Below are 20186 nucleotides of genomic sequence, written 5' to 3'. Positions count from 1 at the left end.
TAATGAGGACGGATCGCTCGAAATGGTTGTCCGATTGGCAAAATACCGTCCCTATATGTTCTATGGAGCGTAATAAGTAGATCACCCGGTACCGAAGTGGAGCGAACGCTTTGCAGTACATGCCGGGACAGATTTGCTGTACACATGCGGCGGTGAGAGGAACCATTCCGCGCATACCTTCGCGCATTCGCACGGACAGGAAAGTTTCCTTTTCGGACTGGGTCAAGCAGTGGTAGTGGTGGTTACCCTCTGGTGGACATACTACGTCCAGCAGATAGCACCTTCGGGCCAGAAAACTAGTAGACCTCACAGTGCTGTAAGCATTGGCATATCTCATACTTTCACACAACCTCCTTTTACCAAGAATATTGACGTTAAAGCAACTTTGTGGAGGTATCTCCAATACTCAACGCCTCAAGAGCAATGCGGTATCTGCACAATCTCGCATGAAAGTTGCTGTTTGGGAGGTCAGCTAGCTGGACGACGTCCGGCGCTTTCTGTTACTTGTCTTATTCGCTCAACATTCATGGCACACTCTAGACTTATGATCTTGTATTATAGGAGTAGTCTCCCATAGAAGACTTCCATAGTGTCGCTCATTCTGATATTATCAGAAAAGAGTCTCCACTTTAACTAATTTTCATTAAAACTTTTCAACTTCCTGTACAGATTCTCTTAGGATGATGTGATGCACTAAACGGGTAGGAACGTAACAGTTGTCCCAAAGCAACTCTTCAATTATACAGGAGCCTGCTGTACAGAAGGCAAGCAGTACACGGTACGTGTCCCAATAGAAACCCCCCTCCGCAAACCACCACCAGCTCCAAACAGTAATTCACAACTAACCCCGTCTGCCTGTTTGTTTCTTCTCTTTCTCACTCCAAATCTTTCCACAGCCGATTTTGGAAGATCGCCACACGGCCACGAAGCAGCAGGCGGACGAGGTGAAACGTCATCCTCACGCTAAAGGAGCAACGAACGGAGAACCACCGACGCAACCCGCGGGTAGGTCGTTCGGGAGGGGGTTTTGGCCGCCGGTGTAGCAGCAGAATCAAAATCGGAGGCGAACGAGCACAACCATGTTTCCGGTAAGTCGGCAAACTGTCATACCTCTACTTATATGCATTGTTTTCGAAGGGGCATAGCCGATGCAGCTTGCGTTACCGTTAGCCGTTGGGGAGTTACGCCCGCGTACGGGCGTACCTTTTAACGGGCGTAGAGCAATTGACGCTGTATTATTAGTTAGAATGGTTTTGTGCATTCTGACCAGGTACGTCCTAAATGGGTTGCACTTTCCTGCTGGACGAGCGTTTGGACATTGTTGTCCAAAGCCGTTTTACAGCCATCGACTAAGGCAGCTAATGGGGCTTCGATCAGCATCGAGTGTAGACGTCACGGAATAGTGTGTTCTCCAACTCCAACCACGCAGCTCCTAAAACAAAACCAAAAAAAAACAAAACTTGTAATAGCTGTTTTGGGTAGAATGGTGTGTGTTGTAACAACCCAAGAACCACCGACGAAGTGAGTCACGCTTTTGTGCGTGATCATCATTCCGATCCCGTGCGGTACAAATCGGTTTACTGCCCGTTGGGTTTTACAGCTTCAAGCCGAAATTTAAATTCATGCTGAGACACCACTCACCGGTAAATGGCCTTTCCCAGTCGACGCTTTTTTTTTTGTCGCAAGCGCCTGTATCCATTGCCCCCGGTTGCGTTCCTCGCCGCGGTGTGCGTTTGTTTCTAACCCGTGCAACGTTTCATCACTCTACTTCTTTGTTTTTTTCCCCTTGCGTTGTCTATATTTCTCCTCTCTGTGTTAACCTTTTGCGCCTTACCTTGATGATTGTTCATGTCAAACAATATTTATTCGGCAAATGATGCATGGTGTTTGTTTTTCTTCGATTTCTTCAGTGCTGTGCTGCGCAGTTTAAATATTTACACACGCAACATTTCCGTAACGTGGTGGTTGCTTATTGCAGGAGGGGAAAAATAAAGTACTACAAATTAGAAGTAGCAACATCACCAGCAGCCACCGGTAGCTTGAAAGTCGGCCACTAAAAAATAAAAAAAATGAGTTATTCACCGCATGATTTAATAATAATATAATTAAAAGCACACAACTTTGGACAAATGTTATCCAGGTCCCATTAAACCTTATTCCATCTCGTGAAGCTGCGCGAAAAAGAAAAATCAGTGAAACTTCTCACAGGCAGTAATTAGACTACAATCGGACCAGCAGCACCGGGCGGTGGTGTGGTGACGTGTGAAACCCGCGAGATGGTTGTCTTCGGCGTGATCAGCCATGCGTTACACCGATAGGCAATGCATGCTGAAGATAATGAAGCCTCTTTAAAGGGAAGAAGAGAAAAAAAAAACATCAACAACACCATCACCTCGTTTGGCCTCGTAACCCAGTCATTCCAGTCAAGAGTTTCTCATATAGATTGCCATTTTTCGCTCTCCACCGTTGTTGCACTGTTGTGCGCGTGCAGTGAAGATGCGTTTCCTCTTCCTGCCAGAAGAAAAAAAAACCATTACGTATTATTACAATTGCATGACTGTGAACACACAACAGCCAACTTATTACACGCGCGTAAAGGCTGATCGATTATGGTTAACACTGGTAATATGTTAATCTTGTGGGAGGTTTGCTATTTGTGGAGATGGATTGTGAGATGATTGGAAAGGAGGTTAGATTATTTCATTATTCAACAAGCGTTAACGCGTGCCAATGTTAGATATACACAAATAGGGGGAGGAAAAAAAAGGCACCGAAGTGCTGTGTTCATTTTAAAAGCAAACAATTCAAATTTCCACTACCGAAAGCTTCAATAGTTATCGACAAAAAAGCGATGTGCTGCTTGATGTCATTGTTTGCTGCTGCTATTTTTTTTTTTGTTTTACTAAGAAGGCCACCATATTGGTTTGACCTTAAAGGTAATGAAATTGATTCATTTGTACAATGAGTTAAAAAGCGAAGCCCAGTAATAAGCATCGGATGACCGAAACGGTTCATCGCACATCGGGTGCGACAAAACCGAGGCATTCGAAATGCATGCGTTAACACGCAGTGGAAATGCTTGCGACAGCGTCAACCGCACGACGCGTCGTGTTGCAATACGATTTATCGAAACGCACACAAACAAAAAACCGAACGCTACCGTCAAACAATTTCACTTTTACTATGTACACACTTCATTTGCATCGGTGCGGTAAGAAGTGTCACTTTCGCCGTGTCGCACATACCGGTAGTAGCTGATAAGTCAACATGCGCGTAGTGTGTACGCTAATTAGTAAACCGGGACCACTGCGTAGGGATTACGATTTAATAGCGTCATAATCGTGCGGCTAAAGGCGGAACTCGGTAACAAAGCGTGTTAATAAATTCCACCATTTCGTTTTTGCGTGAACTGCCCCGTGCAACCTTGTGAAATTGGTCCGACCCCGGGTGTGTGATGTCACATCGCTTCTGCTCAGCGGGGAACGCCATATGTATCTCCGGTATGCGACCCAGTCAAACAAACACACACCGGCACGTATCAAATGGGCGGTCTATTTTGTGTCCAAGTGTGCCAATTCTCGTCTGGTGATGTTTGTTTGTATGTGGTTCTGCGCATCCACACACAACAGCTTCCAAACGTAACGCTGGGCAGTTCGCTTACATCCACGCGCCGAACGTCCCGAATAAAGCACCGAATTAAAGCAAATGGCCTCGAGTGATGTTTTGGACTGTTTCGGGTGGGGGAGGGGGGCGGTGGGGGGGGGGAGCCACATTCGATTGAAAGGAAAATCGGCATTAAGCCCGTAAGCGGCGTATCACCGTCGATGACCGAGAAGCTTGCGATCAATTTCTGGTTATGGGTCGGGCGACCATTATGTTTGGTGTCCGCATTTTTTTTTTTTTTTTTGGGGGGGAGGGGGGGAAACATTACGCTATTAGCCAACGCACCCGAAAAACATCCTGCTAGCGATGGAACAGGTTTCGGTGATGTGTCTTGCCTTTTTTTTTGTTGCTGGTGCTTCTTCTGCTTTTTGTTTTTTGTCATTTCTCCCTGGCCTTCCCTCCACTCCTTTTATCGGCTCTTCCCACTTGTTGTAGCTGTAGCACAACACTCAAAACAAAAAAAAAATGCAGAGGCGTTACGCAACGCTTTTGAGCAATATCACCTTTAGCTCTCTTGACGGTACCGGTTTCACGCCGCTTCTGGGCGGGATGGCCCGGTGCGGGAAAAGCGGGCTACCACATTAAGCAACCCGATTGCAAGACGGGGCGATGATTAGCCCGATACGCACACACTGCTGGAGCACACACAAAAAAAAAAACAACTGATAACTCGAAAGAAATTCCAACCCGGGTGTACCTCGGGGGGGACACCAAAAAAAAAAAAACAACAACCGTGAAGCAACAGAACAGGTTGCCAATTTTGGGGGTAGGGAAGGCTATTTTCGATATGACTATTTCTTTTTTTTGTGTGTTGTTTCTGTTTGCGTGTTATGGCACCGGCTGCAAGTACTTTTACTTTATCGTCTCCGGTGAACGTTGCTCTCCTTTTCGATCATTGATTTTTATCGCTCCCCAAGGTTCAAAATGGAGTGCTCAGCCTGTTGCGACACGGTGTTACATCCCGAAATCTTGGCAGCTTGGGACGCGCAACAGGTCACATCTGCCCTAAACCATTGAAGCGTTGAAGAATTTTGTTATAATCCAGCATCCCTCCCGAAACAAAAAAAAAAGAAATGCAACCTGATCCGCTCCACGGAAAAGGAAAGTTTACAGCAGCATCCATCAAGGTGCGGGAGATAGCGGGGGGGGGGGGGGGGGGGGGGGGGGGGGCGGTGAGGGACAAAAGAAAAATGGGAAGGCCATCACCTTCTCGTCCCCTACCCCGATCCCGCTCCACCACGAAAATGAGCGGGACGATAAATTTAACCCTCGGCCGGCCACCTTCCCGATCTTGCCCATCCGGATCGCGGGATGGAATTTCCGGATGACACACCTTAAACCACACGCTGTCGGAGGCCACACCACACTGGAACCAATCAGTTTCACCGGTCACCTTACACACAAATTGTGTGTGATTCGATTTTTGTCCACCGATCTTTCACCGGTCCACACGGAAGCTCCCTCCCCCTGTGGTGGTATTCGGGGCTGGGCTGCTCCGTGGGTATTGCGCGCTCACCCATCACCATATCAACCTAGGTGAGGTGGCCCGTGTGAGGGAGGGGGGGGTTAACTGCCGTTACCGAAGATTCGACTACAACTTTCACTTAGCGCTGTGTGCCCGTACGGTTGTTGTTGCTTTCGTAATGGCAATCAAAACAACACACCACCATCATCGCCACCATCACCCACCGCCGCACAATGGCATAAGCCGTTTAGTTTCCCACATACGGTACGGCGAGGTGCGAGCGGGAGCTCTGTATGCCAAGCGTTTTGGATCCGGGAAAGGATACTGGATGGGGGGGGGGGGAGCTTTGGCTTTTCTCGCTCTCTCACTCGCTACCTTTCTTTCTCCTGCTTCTACGGTTGTTGCGTTTCGTAATACCTGTTCGTGGTGTAAAGATACTTTTCTAGCCCCGAAAGAGAGAACGTGCCAGAAGTCATCGGATGCCGGACCCCAAAAAAAAAAAAAGCAACACACATGAGCTTTCATTATGTGTGTGTGCGCGGTTTGCTTTTTTTTTTTGTTACAACCATGAAGAGCGTGAAGAGGTTTTCGTTTTGCTTGCGAACCTCTTACTGACTGCTTCAAACAATTGTCAGAATAGAGGAATTCTCTCTCTTCTTGAAGTTTGTCGGTGTAACACTTACGAAGAACTCCTTATCGTTTAAATCAATCTTATCTGTGGACATTGGTTCCGCATCTCCGAAAGGAAAGATATATTAGACCTCAAGAATTCTGCCTTCGTTGCTCGTTGGAACCGAGAAAAGAGACGTTAGAGACCTGAAGAGTTCTGACGTTGATCGTTGGAACCGGATTTTCAGTTAATATTATCCATTGCAGACAAACACCCTTTGGGTCGTAGTACACCGCCATCTTGTTCTAATCGTCGGTCAAACATTAAACATATTATTTACACCTAAGCTATTTCGTTTCCGTCTGTTCAAAGCTTCAGGTACCGTGATGGACATCTTCAGCGTGAGTTTGAGGCAGAGTTCGCCGGAACACTGCGCTGATGAATTCCGACCAACAAAGGGGCATAAAAGTTAAAGAGTTTTACGCCACTTTTTTTGTGTGGGTTGTCTAGTTCTCTGTTCCTGACTGCTTGTCAGAATTGCTATTCAACCTAGAATTGTTTTCGTATATAGACATGTTAATGGAGTTAGCGTCCATCTGCCCAAATATGCGACTGTATGACATCTCTTTGATACATTTCATGTGAGATGATCGCAATCTTCTGAAAGCGTTTTTGGCGATGGTTCGTTAGGGAAGCAAAACTGGAGCCCGCTGTCTTACAGGAAACTTTGTATCATAAAACGGAGATGTTAATCTTCTTGGGCACTTGATTGTTTGCTGACGAATTCTGCCACACTCATTTGGCATCCTGCAATACTCTTCTCACTTTTGCACAGCTTCACAAAGGAGCGGAGCTATTCTTGGCAATAGCGATTCTAGCATTATGGAGCAGCAATGAATCACTGGCAGCCGACAACAACCAGCGTGTCGTTTGCTACTACACGAACTGGTCCGTCTACCGACCGGGCACGGCGAAGTTTACGCCGCAAAACATAAACCCATACCTCTGCACGCATCTGATCTACTCGTTCGGCGGTTTCACGAAGGAGAACACGCTGAAACCGTACGACAAATATCAGGATATCGAGCAAGGTAAGCGAAACCATCGCAAACATTTGCAGCTTTCCCACACGGCAATCATTTCACTTTCTCGCCCGCACAGGTGGCTTTGCGAAGTTTACCGGCCTGAAGACGTACAACAAAAATCTGAAAACCTTGCTTGCGATCGGTGGTTGGAATGAAGGTTCCTCCCGGTTCTCCCCGTTGGTGGCGGACGCGGAACGACGCAATCAGTTCGTGAAGAATACGATCAAATTTTTGCGCCAGAACCAATTCGACGGGCTCGATCTCGACTGGGAGTATCCGGCATTCCGCGATGGTTCGAAGCCGAAGGATCGGGAAAACTACGCGCAACTGGTGCAGGAGCTGCGCGAGGAGTTTGAGCGCGAATCGTCGAAAACGGGCCGACCGCGATTGCTGCTGACGATGGCGGTACCAGCCGGTATCGAATACGTCGAAAAGGGTTACGATGTGCCGAAGTTGAACAAGTATCTCGATTGGTTCAATCTGCTCTCCTACGATTATCACAGTGCGTACGAACCGGCTGTAAATCATCATTCCCCGCTGTTTTCGCTGGAGGAAGCGTCTGAGTACAACTTCGACTCCGAGCTGAACATTGTAAGTAGCTCAACTACCTTTTGATATCGGGAGTTATTTATTTGTTGTCTTTTCCGCACGAAAACTTCCCGCTTCTGCAGGATTACAGTGTAAAGTTCTACTTGAAAGCTGGAGCAGATCGGGAGAAGCTTGTGCTGGGTATTCCGACGTACGGCCGATCGTACACGCTGTACAACCCGGACGCTACTGACATTGGAGCACCCGCCGACGGTCCTGGAGAGCAGGGTGATGCAACGCGCGAGAAGGGCTACCTCGCGTACTACGAGATCTGTTCGAACCTGAAGGAAAGCGCTGACTGGACGGTGGTCCAACCAAATCCAAAGGCAATGGGACCGTACGCCTACAAGGGCAACCAGTGGGTCGGCTACGACGATGAAGCAATCGCCCGCCGTAAGGCGAAGTACGTCGCTGAGAACGGGCTCGGTGGTATCATGTTCTGGTCGATCGATAACGATGACTTCAGAGGTACCTGTCACGGCAAACCGTACCCTATCATTGAGGCCGCCAAGGAAGCACTGTTGGCCAGCACAGAGTGAGTACCGATCAGGCACGCGAAGACAAGAACGTACGCGGGAACGTGTGGCGTTGCGCAACGGTCCGACTAATTGTGTTTTCGTTTCATCAACCATTTCAGAGTGGGCATAAACGATGTTGCTTCAGCGGGCAGACCGCGGAAACCGAATCGTTCGCGCAGTCGCCCCGGTTCGGCAACGCGCAACCGTGTGAATACGGACAACAATAACGAAATTAAGGCATCGTTCAAAACATCTCAAGGGCGTAAGGTAGCCAGGCCGGTACGTGTTACCACGACCAGCACCACCACCACGACCACGACGGAAGATTCTTTGTACATTGGCGGAAGAACCACCACCCCGCAACCACCAACCACTCCTGATCCAGGAGCAGGTATATGTCGCTTATACGGTTACAGAGGCGGGATAATACCATCGAGACTAACGTTCGTTTTCTTCTCTTTTATTCTTTTGCAGACTTTAAATGCGAGGATGAAGGTTTCTTTCCGCATCCACGGGATTGCAAAAAATACTTCTGGTGTCTGGATAGTCCCAGCCTTGGTTTGGTAGCGCATCAGTTCACCTGCCCGTCCGGGCTAGTGTTTAACAAGCTTGCCGATTCGTGCGATTACGCGCGTAATGTGATCTGCTCCAAGACCGTCGCAACCACATCAACCACTAGCACCACCAGTACCACGACGACGGTGGCGACACCCACAACTTCAACCACACAGCGGCCCCGCATTACGGTACCCACCAATCGGAACAACTTCTTCAACCGTGGAACGTTTACCACCACGACCACGACCGAGCCGACCGTGGAGGTGGACTACTCCGATGAAGATAACACCGAAACACAGCCGGAAGAGGATCCCAAGGTGATCAAGGAGCTGATTGCGCTGATCAAAAAGGTCGGTGGTATTGAGGAGCTGGAGAAGCAGCTGCAGGCCCAGGAGGATGGTTCCATACTGCTGAAGGACGCGGAATCGGATCAGATATCAACGACCGCACCGACCATAAGCAAATCCCTGTACGAGCGTGTGCTGAGCCGCACTGGAAACGTGGGGCAAAAGTTCCGCCCGGCAATCACATTTACCCAGCAGGATAAGACCGGTTCGCTGCCGGAAAACAAATACTCGTCCGTGGTGCGCAACTCGTACACGAACAGTCGCGTTGGGCCACAGAATGAAGGGCTCGACCAGTTGCCCGAGTTCGAGGGAGTGTTCCGCGAAAAGCCCAAATACGTAACGCTGCAGCGGGTGCGCCCCACGAAGGCAACATCGATCGAGGATCGGTACGACGACGATGACGATATTGATGAGGAAGAGAATCAACCATCTACGTTTGCCACCAACAAACCGACCTCGGTTCCGAAGTATGTCAGCATTAGGCGCCAGCGTCCGACAACGATTGCCGAGCAGGAGGGTGAGGTAGAGGGTGATGATGCGGCACAGGACGAGGATAGAGAGCCGGAGAAATCTTCTGCCGGTGGTGCGCAGTACAATACGGTCAATCGGAACTGGTTCCGCAAACCGACGGAAGCAACGACTGTGGCGGAGGGTGAACCGGAGCGTTCGTCTCCAAATCGGTAGGTTGAAATAAGTCTAAAACATACTGCTGTAAGGTTGCAGTGATCTGATCTGGTGTGTCATGTTCTCATCTCTCTCGTTGTCTCCAGCTACAACACCATCGACCGTAGACGGACGACCAGCATACCGTACACCAGCAGTAGGTTGCAGGATGCCGAACGTGATGATGTAGGCACAGATTCTTCTCTTTTGGTACCATCTACAGACTTCCAAACCATATACACTACAGCTTCCACCACCACGATCGATCCATCACAATCTTCAGAACCAAACTTGATACCTTACAGCACACGACAGTATAGTAGTGTTGAGCGCGTTAACAGCAACACCATTAGCAACGACAACGACCGAAGCGGCAATAGCGAAAGTAGTAGTAGTAATAGTAGTAACGATAGCGATAGTAGTACTAGCAACGGTAGCGATACTGCTACCACCACCAAACCAACCAATTTAGCATTTTCAAGCGCTACAAATGCCCCGAACAGTGACAGTAGTGCTGCCGAACTGCCGGTGCAGCAGGTCCTGTCGCATGTCGATTACCAGCCTAATCCGGAGGTGACTGACACCACTGTACCAATTGTTTCAACTTTGCACAAAACGGACGATGGTATTAATAGTGACGGTTCCAAAGCAACACACAGTGAAACGACGCTAGAGGTAACCACCATACTTAACACAGGTGAAAGCGTTACTGGTAGTAGTGTTAGCAGTCTGGACGCTGGTTTGGAGGGTAGTGATACTTTTGCTAATAACGATAAGCGCTTCGAGCCACCGTACGACGGTGGTGTGCAGGGTTCCACCGACTATGAGGCGATCGTTACCACCACGACGACGGCCGGTGTGCCGTCTGTGTCGACGACCTCCCCGGTCCCAGCTACGGCTAGTTCCCTCACTAACGATGCTACTTCTAACTCAGTTTTCAAATTCACAAGAACTAGGAAACCAACGACTACCACCGCTACACTAGAACCTGTCACTAACCCTAGTCGGAAAGTTTCCCCGGGAGGTGGTGTCGCTCCGATAAAGGCAGCGCCACGCCCATTCGCAGCAGGCGCACGTCGCACACGTCCGACGCGCCTGCCAGATACTGCGAACAGCTTAGCTACCGCTTCCGCACCAGAGCAAGAGTCGACGACACTCCGATCGGTAAAGGTGAGTTTTTCCAATGCCCAGAGATTTGATCTTTCAGCAAGCCGGCAGCGTAGGGTCGGCACCGCTACGCCCGAAAGTAGTGAGGTTGTAGATGGTAGACAGGGTAATGAGCAGCCCGCGACACGGGCAACCGTGCGCGGTAACCGGGGCCGGGTGCGGTTCCGTACCGCGGCCGAGCCGTTGGCCGCTTCCACACCGTTGTCCTACGATGATCCGCAAAGCGCACGTTCGGCGGACGGGGTTGTTAGCACCACCGCGCAAACGACGCGTCGCCGCTCGAGACCATCTACCGGAGAACTGGCCGCCAATCGGTTCGCAATCGGTCGCACTACACCTGCCGGCTTTACGACGAGCGCACCGACGGCGGAACCGTTGACTACGGCGTCCGATCGTGGTTCGTTACGGCGCGTTAACTTCAGCCTGTACAGTGGCCGTCGCACGAGCGATACAGCGCCGACACCGTCGACCGAAGAGCCACGCATAGAGACGGAAACGTACGGCAACGTGACACCGTTCGATCAGGGAGAAGTGAAATCGTACACACGCATTGCGGAGGATCCGTTCATGACGCAGGAACGCATCCTGCTTACGCTCGGTACCGCGTTGCGCTATGGGTTTAGCAGTCGCAACGAGCTGACGGGCGGTACTGCGAGCCCCACCTTCCCGACGCAACCGGTGCAAGAGTTTTCAAGCACATTGCCATCCGTAGCACGGTCCACCTTCAGGGGTCGTCCATTCGGGCGTGAAAATCTGGACAATATGGTAAACAACGGATTGGCGGAGAACTTGAACGATATGTCCACGGAACAGGCTAATCTGCCACTCAATGAAGAGACCGTCACACCTGACAGTAGGCTACTGAACGAGCTCACCACCGTGTACAATGTGAATGCGGCCGAAGTCGACACGACTACGCCACAGCCGAGAAAGCTCGTTTCGTCCAGCTTGAGAGATCGGTACACGGCCAGCAGCACCACCGAAGCCGTCGACACCACGCTTAACGTTGTAGTGTCGGAGGTCAACACGAACAAAACCTTCATCCCGGGACGCACACGCCCGACACGGCCGGCACGGTTGCGAACGACGCTAGATTCTAGCACGGGATCCACTGCTCCGGAGCAGGAAGCAACAAGAGCTCCGTCTCGTCGACCGTTCGTGCCGAGGAAGCAGCTGAACGCGGACGGTTCCATCGGTTCCCGGTTGTCTGTCGCGGAAGAACCACTCGGCAACGATGTGACGGAACGTGCGACGGGCATTTCAACTACCAAACGGCAGCGTGCCAATCGCCGCCGTACGACCACCACCGCGGCAGCTGCTACCGCCACTACCTCCACAGAGGAAAGTCCGGCCAGTAGACCACGGACCGCATTCAACGCGGACCAACGCCGACAACGTTTGCCGGGCAATCGGTTTTTGAAGACTTCCGCAACGGCGACGTCTACGGAAGCGTTTACCGCGGAACCTACCTTCCCGGACAGCAACGTGGCCAACTCGGACTTTACCACGGTAATTACGGACACCTCTAACGAAATCGCACCGGCGTACGATCTGCTGAACAGCGACAATTTGCTCAACCTGCCAAATCTTCGCACCAACGAAGACCTTGATGAGGAGGACGCGACGGAAACGCTGTCCACACTAGCCGCGTCCATTACCGAAGCAAATCCGAGTGCCAATCTGGTTTCGGCCAGCCTTTCACCGCAGAAACCCTCGTACACGCCTCAGAAATCGGCTAGCGCGGACGGTACGCGTATCAACGACAGTCAGCAGATTGAGTCGGAGTCCATCCCAAGCCGTAGTTCGACGCGTGTCTTCGGTGGTGGGGTGACGAGGCGCAAGTTTACCGGCAAGTTTGTCACCACCGAAGCGCCGGAACCGACCGAACCGATCAAGAAGTTTGTGCCAACGCGCCGTAACCGGCCATCTTTCTCGGTCGCCCGCAATGGGCGGCTGTCCACCACGACGGAAGAGTCGCTTGTCGCCACTACGGCAGACGGTGACAGCGGTGTGTCGGGTGGTCCCGCACCCTTCGTGCCCTCGCGCAAACGCAAACCGCTGCTGCTCGGCAGCCGCACATCGACGACCCCGGCACCGCAGAATGATAGTGGGGACGACACTGCCCAACCGTCCGCCCGGCCGACCAGGCGTCGGCCGGCGTACTCGCTGAACCGTCCCGCACGGCCGCAAGCGTTCGAGAATTCGTTCGACAAAGCGACGGTCACATCGAAACCGGTCGAGCAGAAGTCGATCAACCGCACCTCGGTACTGCTGCCGAAGCGGCCGAACCTGTTCGCGCGTACCACGACCACCACTAGCACGACTACGGTGGCGCCATCTGTGGGGTCGGACGCCACCGACAGAACGACACTGGAGGATCGGTTCACCTCCTCGGAGGAGCAGCGCTACAGTGGCGAGGAAAGCGAGGGTGATAATGAAATTCAACGGCAAGGTAAGAAACTGTTTGGACAGCTCGGCAGCGACGCTAGCAACAGTTTGGTACCGCAGGAGGCTGAGACCGAGAGACCGCGTCCGGAAACGACGTACGGTGGTGTGCGACGCCCGGGATCGCGCGTGGGTCCAACGCCGGCACGCGTCCAGCCAAACGCGGGCAGCAATCGGTTCATCTTCAAGAACAACCAACCGGCGGCGCCGGGTAACGCGGAAGGTACCGCGTCCGTGACCACACAGCGCACATTTACAACGCGCACCAGACGTCCGTTCGGGAACGTTGGTGGGTACAAACCGACCGCACAGAACGGTACCGTGCTGGGCGGTGACGCGGGTGTTCCGGTTGCGGGCAGTGTCACCACACCCCGGCCACGCTTTACGCCCACGGCACGCACGCGACCAACGTTCGGCCGGCTTCGTTCGACGACCGTTTCGCTGGCGAACAAACCGGACGCTGGCGTGGAGGGTGAACGCGGCCCGGTTGCCGCGACGCAGAACGATTTGGAGCAGGGTGCCGGTTTCGCGACCCGCCGCTACCAGCCCCGCAAACCCACCAGCCGACGGAACTTCACCTCCGTTAGCGTACCGGCGACGGCGGGCGGTAGTGGGTTGGGCAGCTTTTACAATGGTACGCGCGCCGGACCGAACGTAACCGTGCCGGCGGTGTACTTACTAACAACGAAAGATACGGCAGAGGGTGTAGCACAGACGACACCACAAACGAACAAGGAGACGACGCTGGCCGCGGCCGAGTTTCCCACCGACGACACAAAACAGCCACACGTTTCAACGACCGCTTTCACCGTTGCCCCTATCGCTAGCCAGCACGGTACGGAGGAGCTAACACCCCCCACCACCACCACATCACCCTGGCTACTCGAGACAGTAAGCGGGGCCGAAAACACTACCTCGTACGAGGATACAGTCAACACATTCAGAACCACCACCGAATACTACACCGCATCCGATGAGACTCACTACACGACACTGAATACGGCCGACACGATCTACACGATTAACGATAATATCGATATTGATGATGTCAATGTATTGCAGGACCGTAGTAGAACGTCGACGACCACCGTGAAGCCGACCACGCTGTACCACGTGTTCTCGATCGATAAGGAAAACGAATCCGTGCCGTCGTCGACCGAGATTTATCGGACCGAGGAGCAGGAGATCGAGCTGCCGGCGGCGAACAGGACGGACAAGCTGGTGAAGATACACCGGGTGGTGGAGATCTACACGAAGAACACCAGCAATCCGGACGAGCTGCCCGTCATGCAGAAGCTGGGTGAGATCAATCGGAAGATTATCATACGGCTGGTGGAGCCGAACCGGGCCAACAACCGGACTGGCAGTGCGACCAGCACCAGCAGCAGCAGCTACACGCCCACCACGCTCGGTGGCGGTGCCCCGGTGACGGAGCGCGTCCTCGACGAGGAAGACGCGGATAGCGGGCGCGGGCGCTCTGTTGTGCTGTCCTCGAACAGCGTGTTCACCGTGGAGACGTCGACCATACCGCTCGAGGGGTTGTTCGACCCGGAGAAGGGCGTTGGGTTCCCGACCACCGACCTGCCACCGCTGGTGGATACAGAGCAGGATGTGGCAACCGTGGCGCCTCATCAGGAAATCGAGCGCATCTCGAGTGTGGACTTTAGCTCGGCTACTGGGGCGAGTCCACCGGAGCAGGAAGACGAACTGCCGGCAGTGACACAGTTTGCGGCAGAAACGGATCGCTACGTGCAGGTAACTAGCTTGCGGCCGGACCTGACGGACGCCACAGAAACGGAGCCGGTCGGCGGGGACCGACAGCGGGGCGGCGGGTACAAACCACAGACGACTGACTACTACGGTCCGGGCGAGGAACTAACCACCACGGTGGCGGTCGAGGCGGAAGACACCACCGTCAAGAGCGTCACGTTGAGTTCCACCCGGACAACGCCGGTGGTATCGTCGTCGACGCAGCGCGAAATCGTGCACAAGTACACACTGCCGGCGGAGTTCTCATTCCAGGAGCCCTCGAGCGAAACGACCACCACCAAGACGACCACTACGACGACACCCGCCACCACCAGCTCAACTTCAGCTCCGGAGCTACTGACGACCACGGCGGCAGACCTGCCGTCCGACAGTGGCACGGTGGTCGATCGCGTCCAGTCGCTGGTGCTGCCGAGCAAAGAGAGCAAGAGGAGGTACACCAAGCGCCCGGAACCGGTCCTGACCGCGTCGCGCGTGTCCGACTTTGCGTACAGCAAGGACAGTTCCGCCGAAGCTGACGGTGAGCGGGTGTTCGCCACCACCGAACCGTTGCCCATGACCGAACCGGTACCGATCACGACGACCAAAGCGACCAACACACGCCATTACACAAACAACCGCAAGTACGTGTCGTCCCTGTCGTTGCGTCCGAACTTTAGCACACCGGACGCGGCACAGAGCGGTGGCGGTCCGTCGTACAGAAAGTCGAAAGACATCCCCGTAGTGCCACTGCCGAAGGTGATCGGCACGAAATCGTCCACGTACCGCGTACCGACCACTACCGAAACGACGACGACCACTACCACCACGACCACCACGACCACGCCCGCACCGATCACTAAGATAGACTTCAACATCAAGTACGTGCTGCCGGTGAATCTGCCCGACGCGCAATCGCACGAGCTCAAGATTGAGAGCAAAAATGACAAGTACAGCATACCGCTCTCACCCATACTGCGGCCCGATTTTACCACGCGCGAAATCTCCGGCGAGCGGCAGGATCGGCAGTTCTCGCCCGTCTACCGGCCGGAGCTCGATAACGATGAGCTGACGCGCCAGCTAACCAGCGACGCCGATCCGGTTGCCCTCGAGGCGGAACATCTCGATCGCGAAATACTCGGCGACGGTGACAGTAGACAGTCGGCGGAGAGTGGACAGACGCCGCTCGGCGGCGGTACGGCAGCACAGCTCGTCAGCCATAGTGTACCGTCGTCCGCGGCATACTTCTTGCGCCGTACGGCCGAGGTTAGTTAAGGCGCATCGGCGTGCTGCCGGTGCGATATTGCGAACCACCGCCTGTACTCAACTCCTTGGTTCGAAGACGGTCAAAGATGGTCGAGAGAACGGAAAGCGCGCGACACTGTTTGCTGTTTTGTTATACTACTGAATATCTATCTGAAACATGCGTGGACTCTCTTGACCGGGGGCAATCACAATTAGGTTCATGTGTGTGTGTGTGTGTGTGTGTGTTTACGTGTGCATGTGTGTGTGTGTGCGTGAGTGAATGTGAGACAAATATGGAGTGTCGGATGTCGCAAAACAGTCCGACAAACCACTTTTACCTAACACTCCCCGAGGGTAAGCCAAAACACTGAACAATAACCAACAACAACAACAAAAAAATGGCATAAATTCGGAATAAGGAATTTTATCTAATTTTGTGTGTGTTACTGTTATTGCTCTATTGTGTTTCATCCATTCTTTCCCTTGCTATCTGATTAATTTTGCACATACTTTCATTTTGTTTTGTTTGTGTGTACCTTACACCGTTTTTTTTTTCTTTTTGTTAACTGATTAATACGCATATCCCTTACATTGTTGTGCTGCGGAGTGACTAATTATCGTTGCCATAGGAACCGCGAAGAGGTAGAAATGAACGTACAGAAGCGAAAGTCCTCCCGGGGGGTTTTTTTTTCTAGTGTGTGTGAACTGCATTCCAACTGAAACGTACCTCAACCTGTTACGTACTCCAACTGCTGTGTCATTTATCGATTACTCGCATGTCGGTGCGACTTTTTCCATCTAATGTTTTTGTTTTATTTTACTAACAAAGTTGTTTGTGTTGTTTTTTTTTTTTGTTTGTTTGCCTTCCAACCTCTGTGACATCTAATTCCAAGTCGGTTCGGTGTTTTATAATTGCATTTTATAAGTTTTATTTTTTACCCAAGAAGATGTGTGCTCGCAGGTACCGTAAACACACTGCAACTACTACCATCGGACAAGAATTCGTCAGCGAAACAAAAAAAAAAACCAAAACCCCGGTTTGTGCAAAACGTCAAACACTGCTACTGGTTGACTAGCGATTGTGAAGAGTAGTCTGTAGTAGTAGTAGGTGCATGTGACTTGGGACCTTCATGGTATATATGGATCAGCTCACCACCCCAAAAATGGTTGTGTGCATCAATGAGCAATTTAACAAACAAGAGAACAAAAAGCACACCTGTTACCTGTCACCGTAAATAATTAATCTTACCTTTCTCTGCTACTGATATTTAAGTCAAACTGTGTACATTAGAAAATGTGGTTTCGCATAATGTTATAGGTACAGTAAATACATCGATCTAGAATCCACACCAGTACAACCACAACCGTATTACGCCGATGTCAGTGTCAACAGGAACGGACAAGACTCACAACCACTACCGTCCTTAATTATTTATTCTCCGTTTGTCGTGCTCTTTTCGCATTCTGTTTTACATCTCCATGTTTGCCGACTGATGAACAGGGCGCGTACTATCCCGCTTGCTGATTCATTGCTTCGTGACGTTGGAAATGATCACTGTGACATTTTCACCTGCAAAGCCAAATATGGTCCCAGCTGTCATACGCTAGTCTTTTTACCTAAACAATTTGATAGTATTGCAGTCGAACACTGACAGTTGGACTGATAACGTCTGAAGCGAACGGAGGAAGTACACGAGCAATGCGAGTGGTTGCGCTTCCTCACACTTATGCCAAGTGACATGCACGGTGTGAAGATTCGTGTGTATGTGTTTTTTTTTAAATATCGACTTGTATTTTCGAAACAATCAGAGTTGAAATTGAAGACCGTACGTCAGTGGGCAAAACAAAATGTCCGTCCCCTTAGTTAATACCTATTTTAATAGTACTAGGTATAACAGGTTGATTGTGTTTTATGTTTTTACCGCAGTTAAAACGTTCAGTGTAAGTTTTACAAGTTTTTAATCCTGTGTGGCACACACACATTCACGCATATTATTTGATATGTTTTATTCTTTGTTTGTGCATGTAGTGTTTTGCTTTTTTAATTTAGACGATACATTTTACGTCTGTTTTAAGGAAAAGTTTAGAGTAACGCAAGAGCATGCGAAAGGCAGCAAAATGATGAAGCTATGGAAGGGTGCGGAAGCTTGAAGACGATTTGGTAGTAAGGCCAAGTTTTATTTTAATACGTGTGTATCGTTCCAGACAATACTGACAGTTAGTACGTACGGACGCGGCCAAACCCGCATATTAGGAACACATCGCGAGTGCTGTTTCTAATCGAATGCATTAACTCCCGATATACGTTACCTTAAACTAAGCTGGATGTCAAGATGTTTAGATTTATATTACCATAACAACACTACCGAGGACAGAGTACACAATGTGAGACACCTTTCAAACTAGAAACTACTAACGAAGCGATTTCGCAAGGGATAGTAATCCGAAAGCAAGTATTGTAAAAAAACAAACAAACATACAGTTATAAAAATTACTCCCATACCAATGACGGTTTGTGAATTATTCAGGTGCACATTAGACGTACGGCCAAATTTCTCCCCAAAATCCTTGAGAAAAGTATTTGCCGGGTCGACCAGTCTCAAAACAAAAAAAGTTCCAAAAAGCGCAAAGTACTCCTACATTCGACTCCAAATCCCTAGTATACTCAAAGTTCTTGCCCTTCAAAGTAGATCCTGGAGAAAGTTCGCTGAATGTCGCACTGTGCGCTTACCGTAGAAACCGTAGCAAACAGGATGACGCACTCGCAAACACTAAGTGCTAAGATTGGACGTTACCGCACACTCCGTCCGAGATACACACCGATAGCTAATTACATTATTCAGTCATTCTTCTCCGCACTCACGAAACCGAGCCCCGAGCCTGCAGCACAAAACAAAAAAACACACAAAACCGGTATTATTAAGTAGCGATCTGCCATTAGTATTCTTACGTACACGTTTATCTGCTCACAATTTGATTGACGTTAGCTCCGATTGGTAGGGAATGCGCGCAGAGACAACAAGAAAAACGAGATGAAAGAATGCCACACGCGATACCGGTCATGGGAAATGGATCGCATTTGAGGCACACTTTGATATTACACCGTGTCATGTAAATGGTACACGGTGCAGTAGTATTGAAAGTGAATGTACAATAGTCTATTAGGTAATGGTTAGAGTAGACAGACGCTCAGAGGTATACTATATTTTGTTCCAACAATCACGTCCATACACTAATCACCAGCTAAATAGGGTAAATGTACTTTCGATAAGCTGTAAAATATATTGCTCTTACCATAGCATTTCAACCCCGTCAGCACAAGACGGTGTGTATCAGGCGAAGGTGTTGCGTCTTGGCAAACAATTCATTACCTCAGGAGCAGGCGATAGGACATGCAGGGTTCCCGAAGCGAACAGCAAAACGCACAGTTTCTTTCCGTAAGATGTCGAATATTTGGTGATGGTTTCGGACCCTTCGCGCCACAAAGGATGGCGCAACTTTTAAACGTCAAACGAAATATTGCGTACCGTACCATTTTCTGGTTCTGCTTTATTAGTCATTTCTTTGCGGTCGTGTCCCACTTTTTTTTTTTAAAAAAGAACCCCATACGCTTTGCCTACCCACACGTGATTTGCTTTGTTTAGTATACAATTTATGGGCCTGATTGGGAGGCGGTGTTGTAACCCGACCGGGCATGATGTAAGAATTGTGCGAGAGCCTTACCAGCGCTCCGTCCAAAACTCTTGGATGCCTCCCAGCTCCGTTCATTGCCGGTGGAGAATCATTCTAGTATGACCGGTAATTAATCTTCAACGAAGCATGGTCAACGGTCGGAACCGTCCAAGCAAAGGCCTTTTGGATGCGTACCTTGAAATTGGACCCCCTGGACAATGGTGTACGGGCACCAAACAAATCAATACAGTAGTCCAATTGAAGTAGCGCTCCGTGCTGCAGTGCTTTGGCCTGCGTTACGGTGGCCACTCTGCTTGTACCCGATCACTCCACGCTTTGCTATGCTTGTTCGATGCAATTATGAATTCAGGGACACCCACCATTATACACCTTGACAAAATGGAATTTTTGTAC

The 20186-nt window shown here is 50.7% G+C and overlaps 1 protein-coding gene across 1 annotated transcript; it reads left to right on the top strand.

Annotated features, from left to right (window-relative positions):
- Nucleotides 1-1079: 1079 nt before the first annotated feature.
- Nucleotides 1080-16130, top strand: LOC128712753 (mucin-5AC-like). The gene is made up of 7 exons (XM_053807630.1): nucleotides 1080-1088; nucleotides 6574-6829; nucleotides 6900-7414; nucleotides 7495-7946; nucleotides 8049-8320; nucleotides 8404-9514; nucleotides 9605-16130. The coding sequence occupies exons 1-7, from the start codon at nucleotides 1080-1082 to the stop codon at nucleotides 16128-16130; spliced, it is 9141 nt and encodes a 3046-aa protein (XP_053663605.1).
- Nucleotides 16131-20186: the final 4056 nt, after the last annotated feature.

This window comes from Anopheles marshallii, chromosome X, assembly GCF_943734725.1.
Source record: "Anopheles marshallii chromosome X, idAnoMarsDA_429_01, whole genome shotgun sequence".
Taxonomy (NCBI): domain Eukaryota; kingdom Metazoa; phylum Arthropoda; class Insecta; order Diptera; family Culicidae; genus Anopheles; species Anopheles marshallii.
The sequence above is the reverse complement of the archived record's forward strand: the minus strand, read 5'-3'. Positions and strand labels throughout refer to the sequence as shown.

Coding starts and splice junctions, on each gene's coding strand:
- LOC128712753 (XM_053807630.1), top strand. Junction 8,321..8,403: donor CACTCCTGATCCAGGAGCAG/GTATATGTCGCT, acceptor ATTCTTTTGCAG/ACTTTAAATGCGAGGATGAA. Junction 9,515..9,604: donor GAGCGTTCGTCTCCAAATCG/GTAGGTTGAAAT, acceptor CGTTGTCTCCAG/CTACAACACCATCGACCGTA.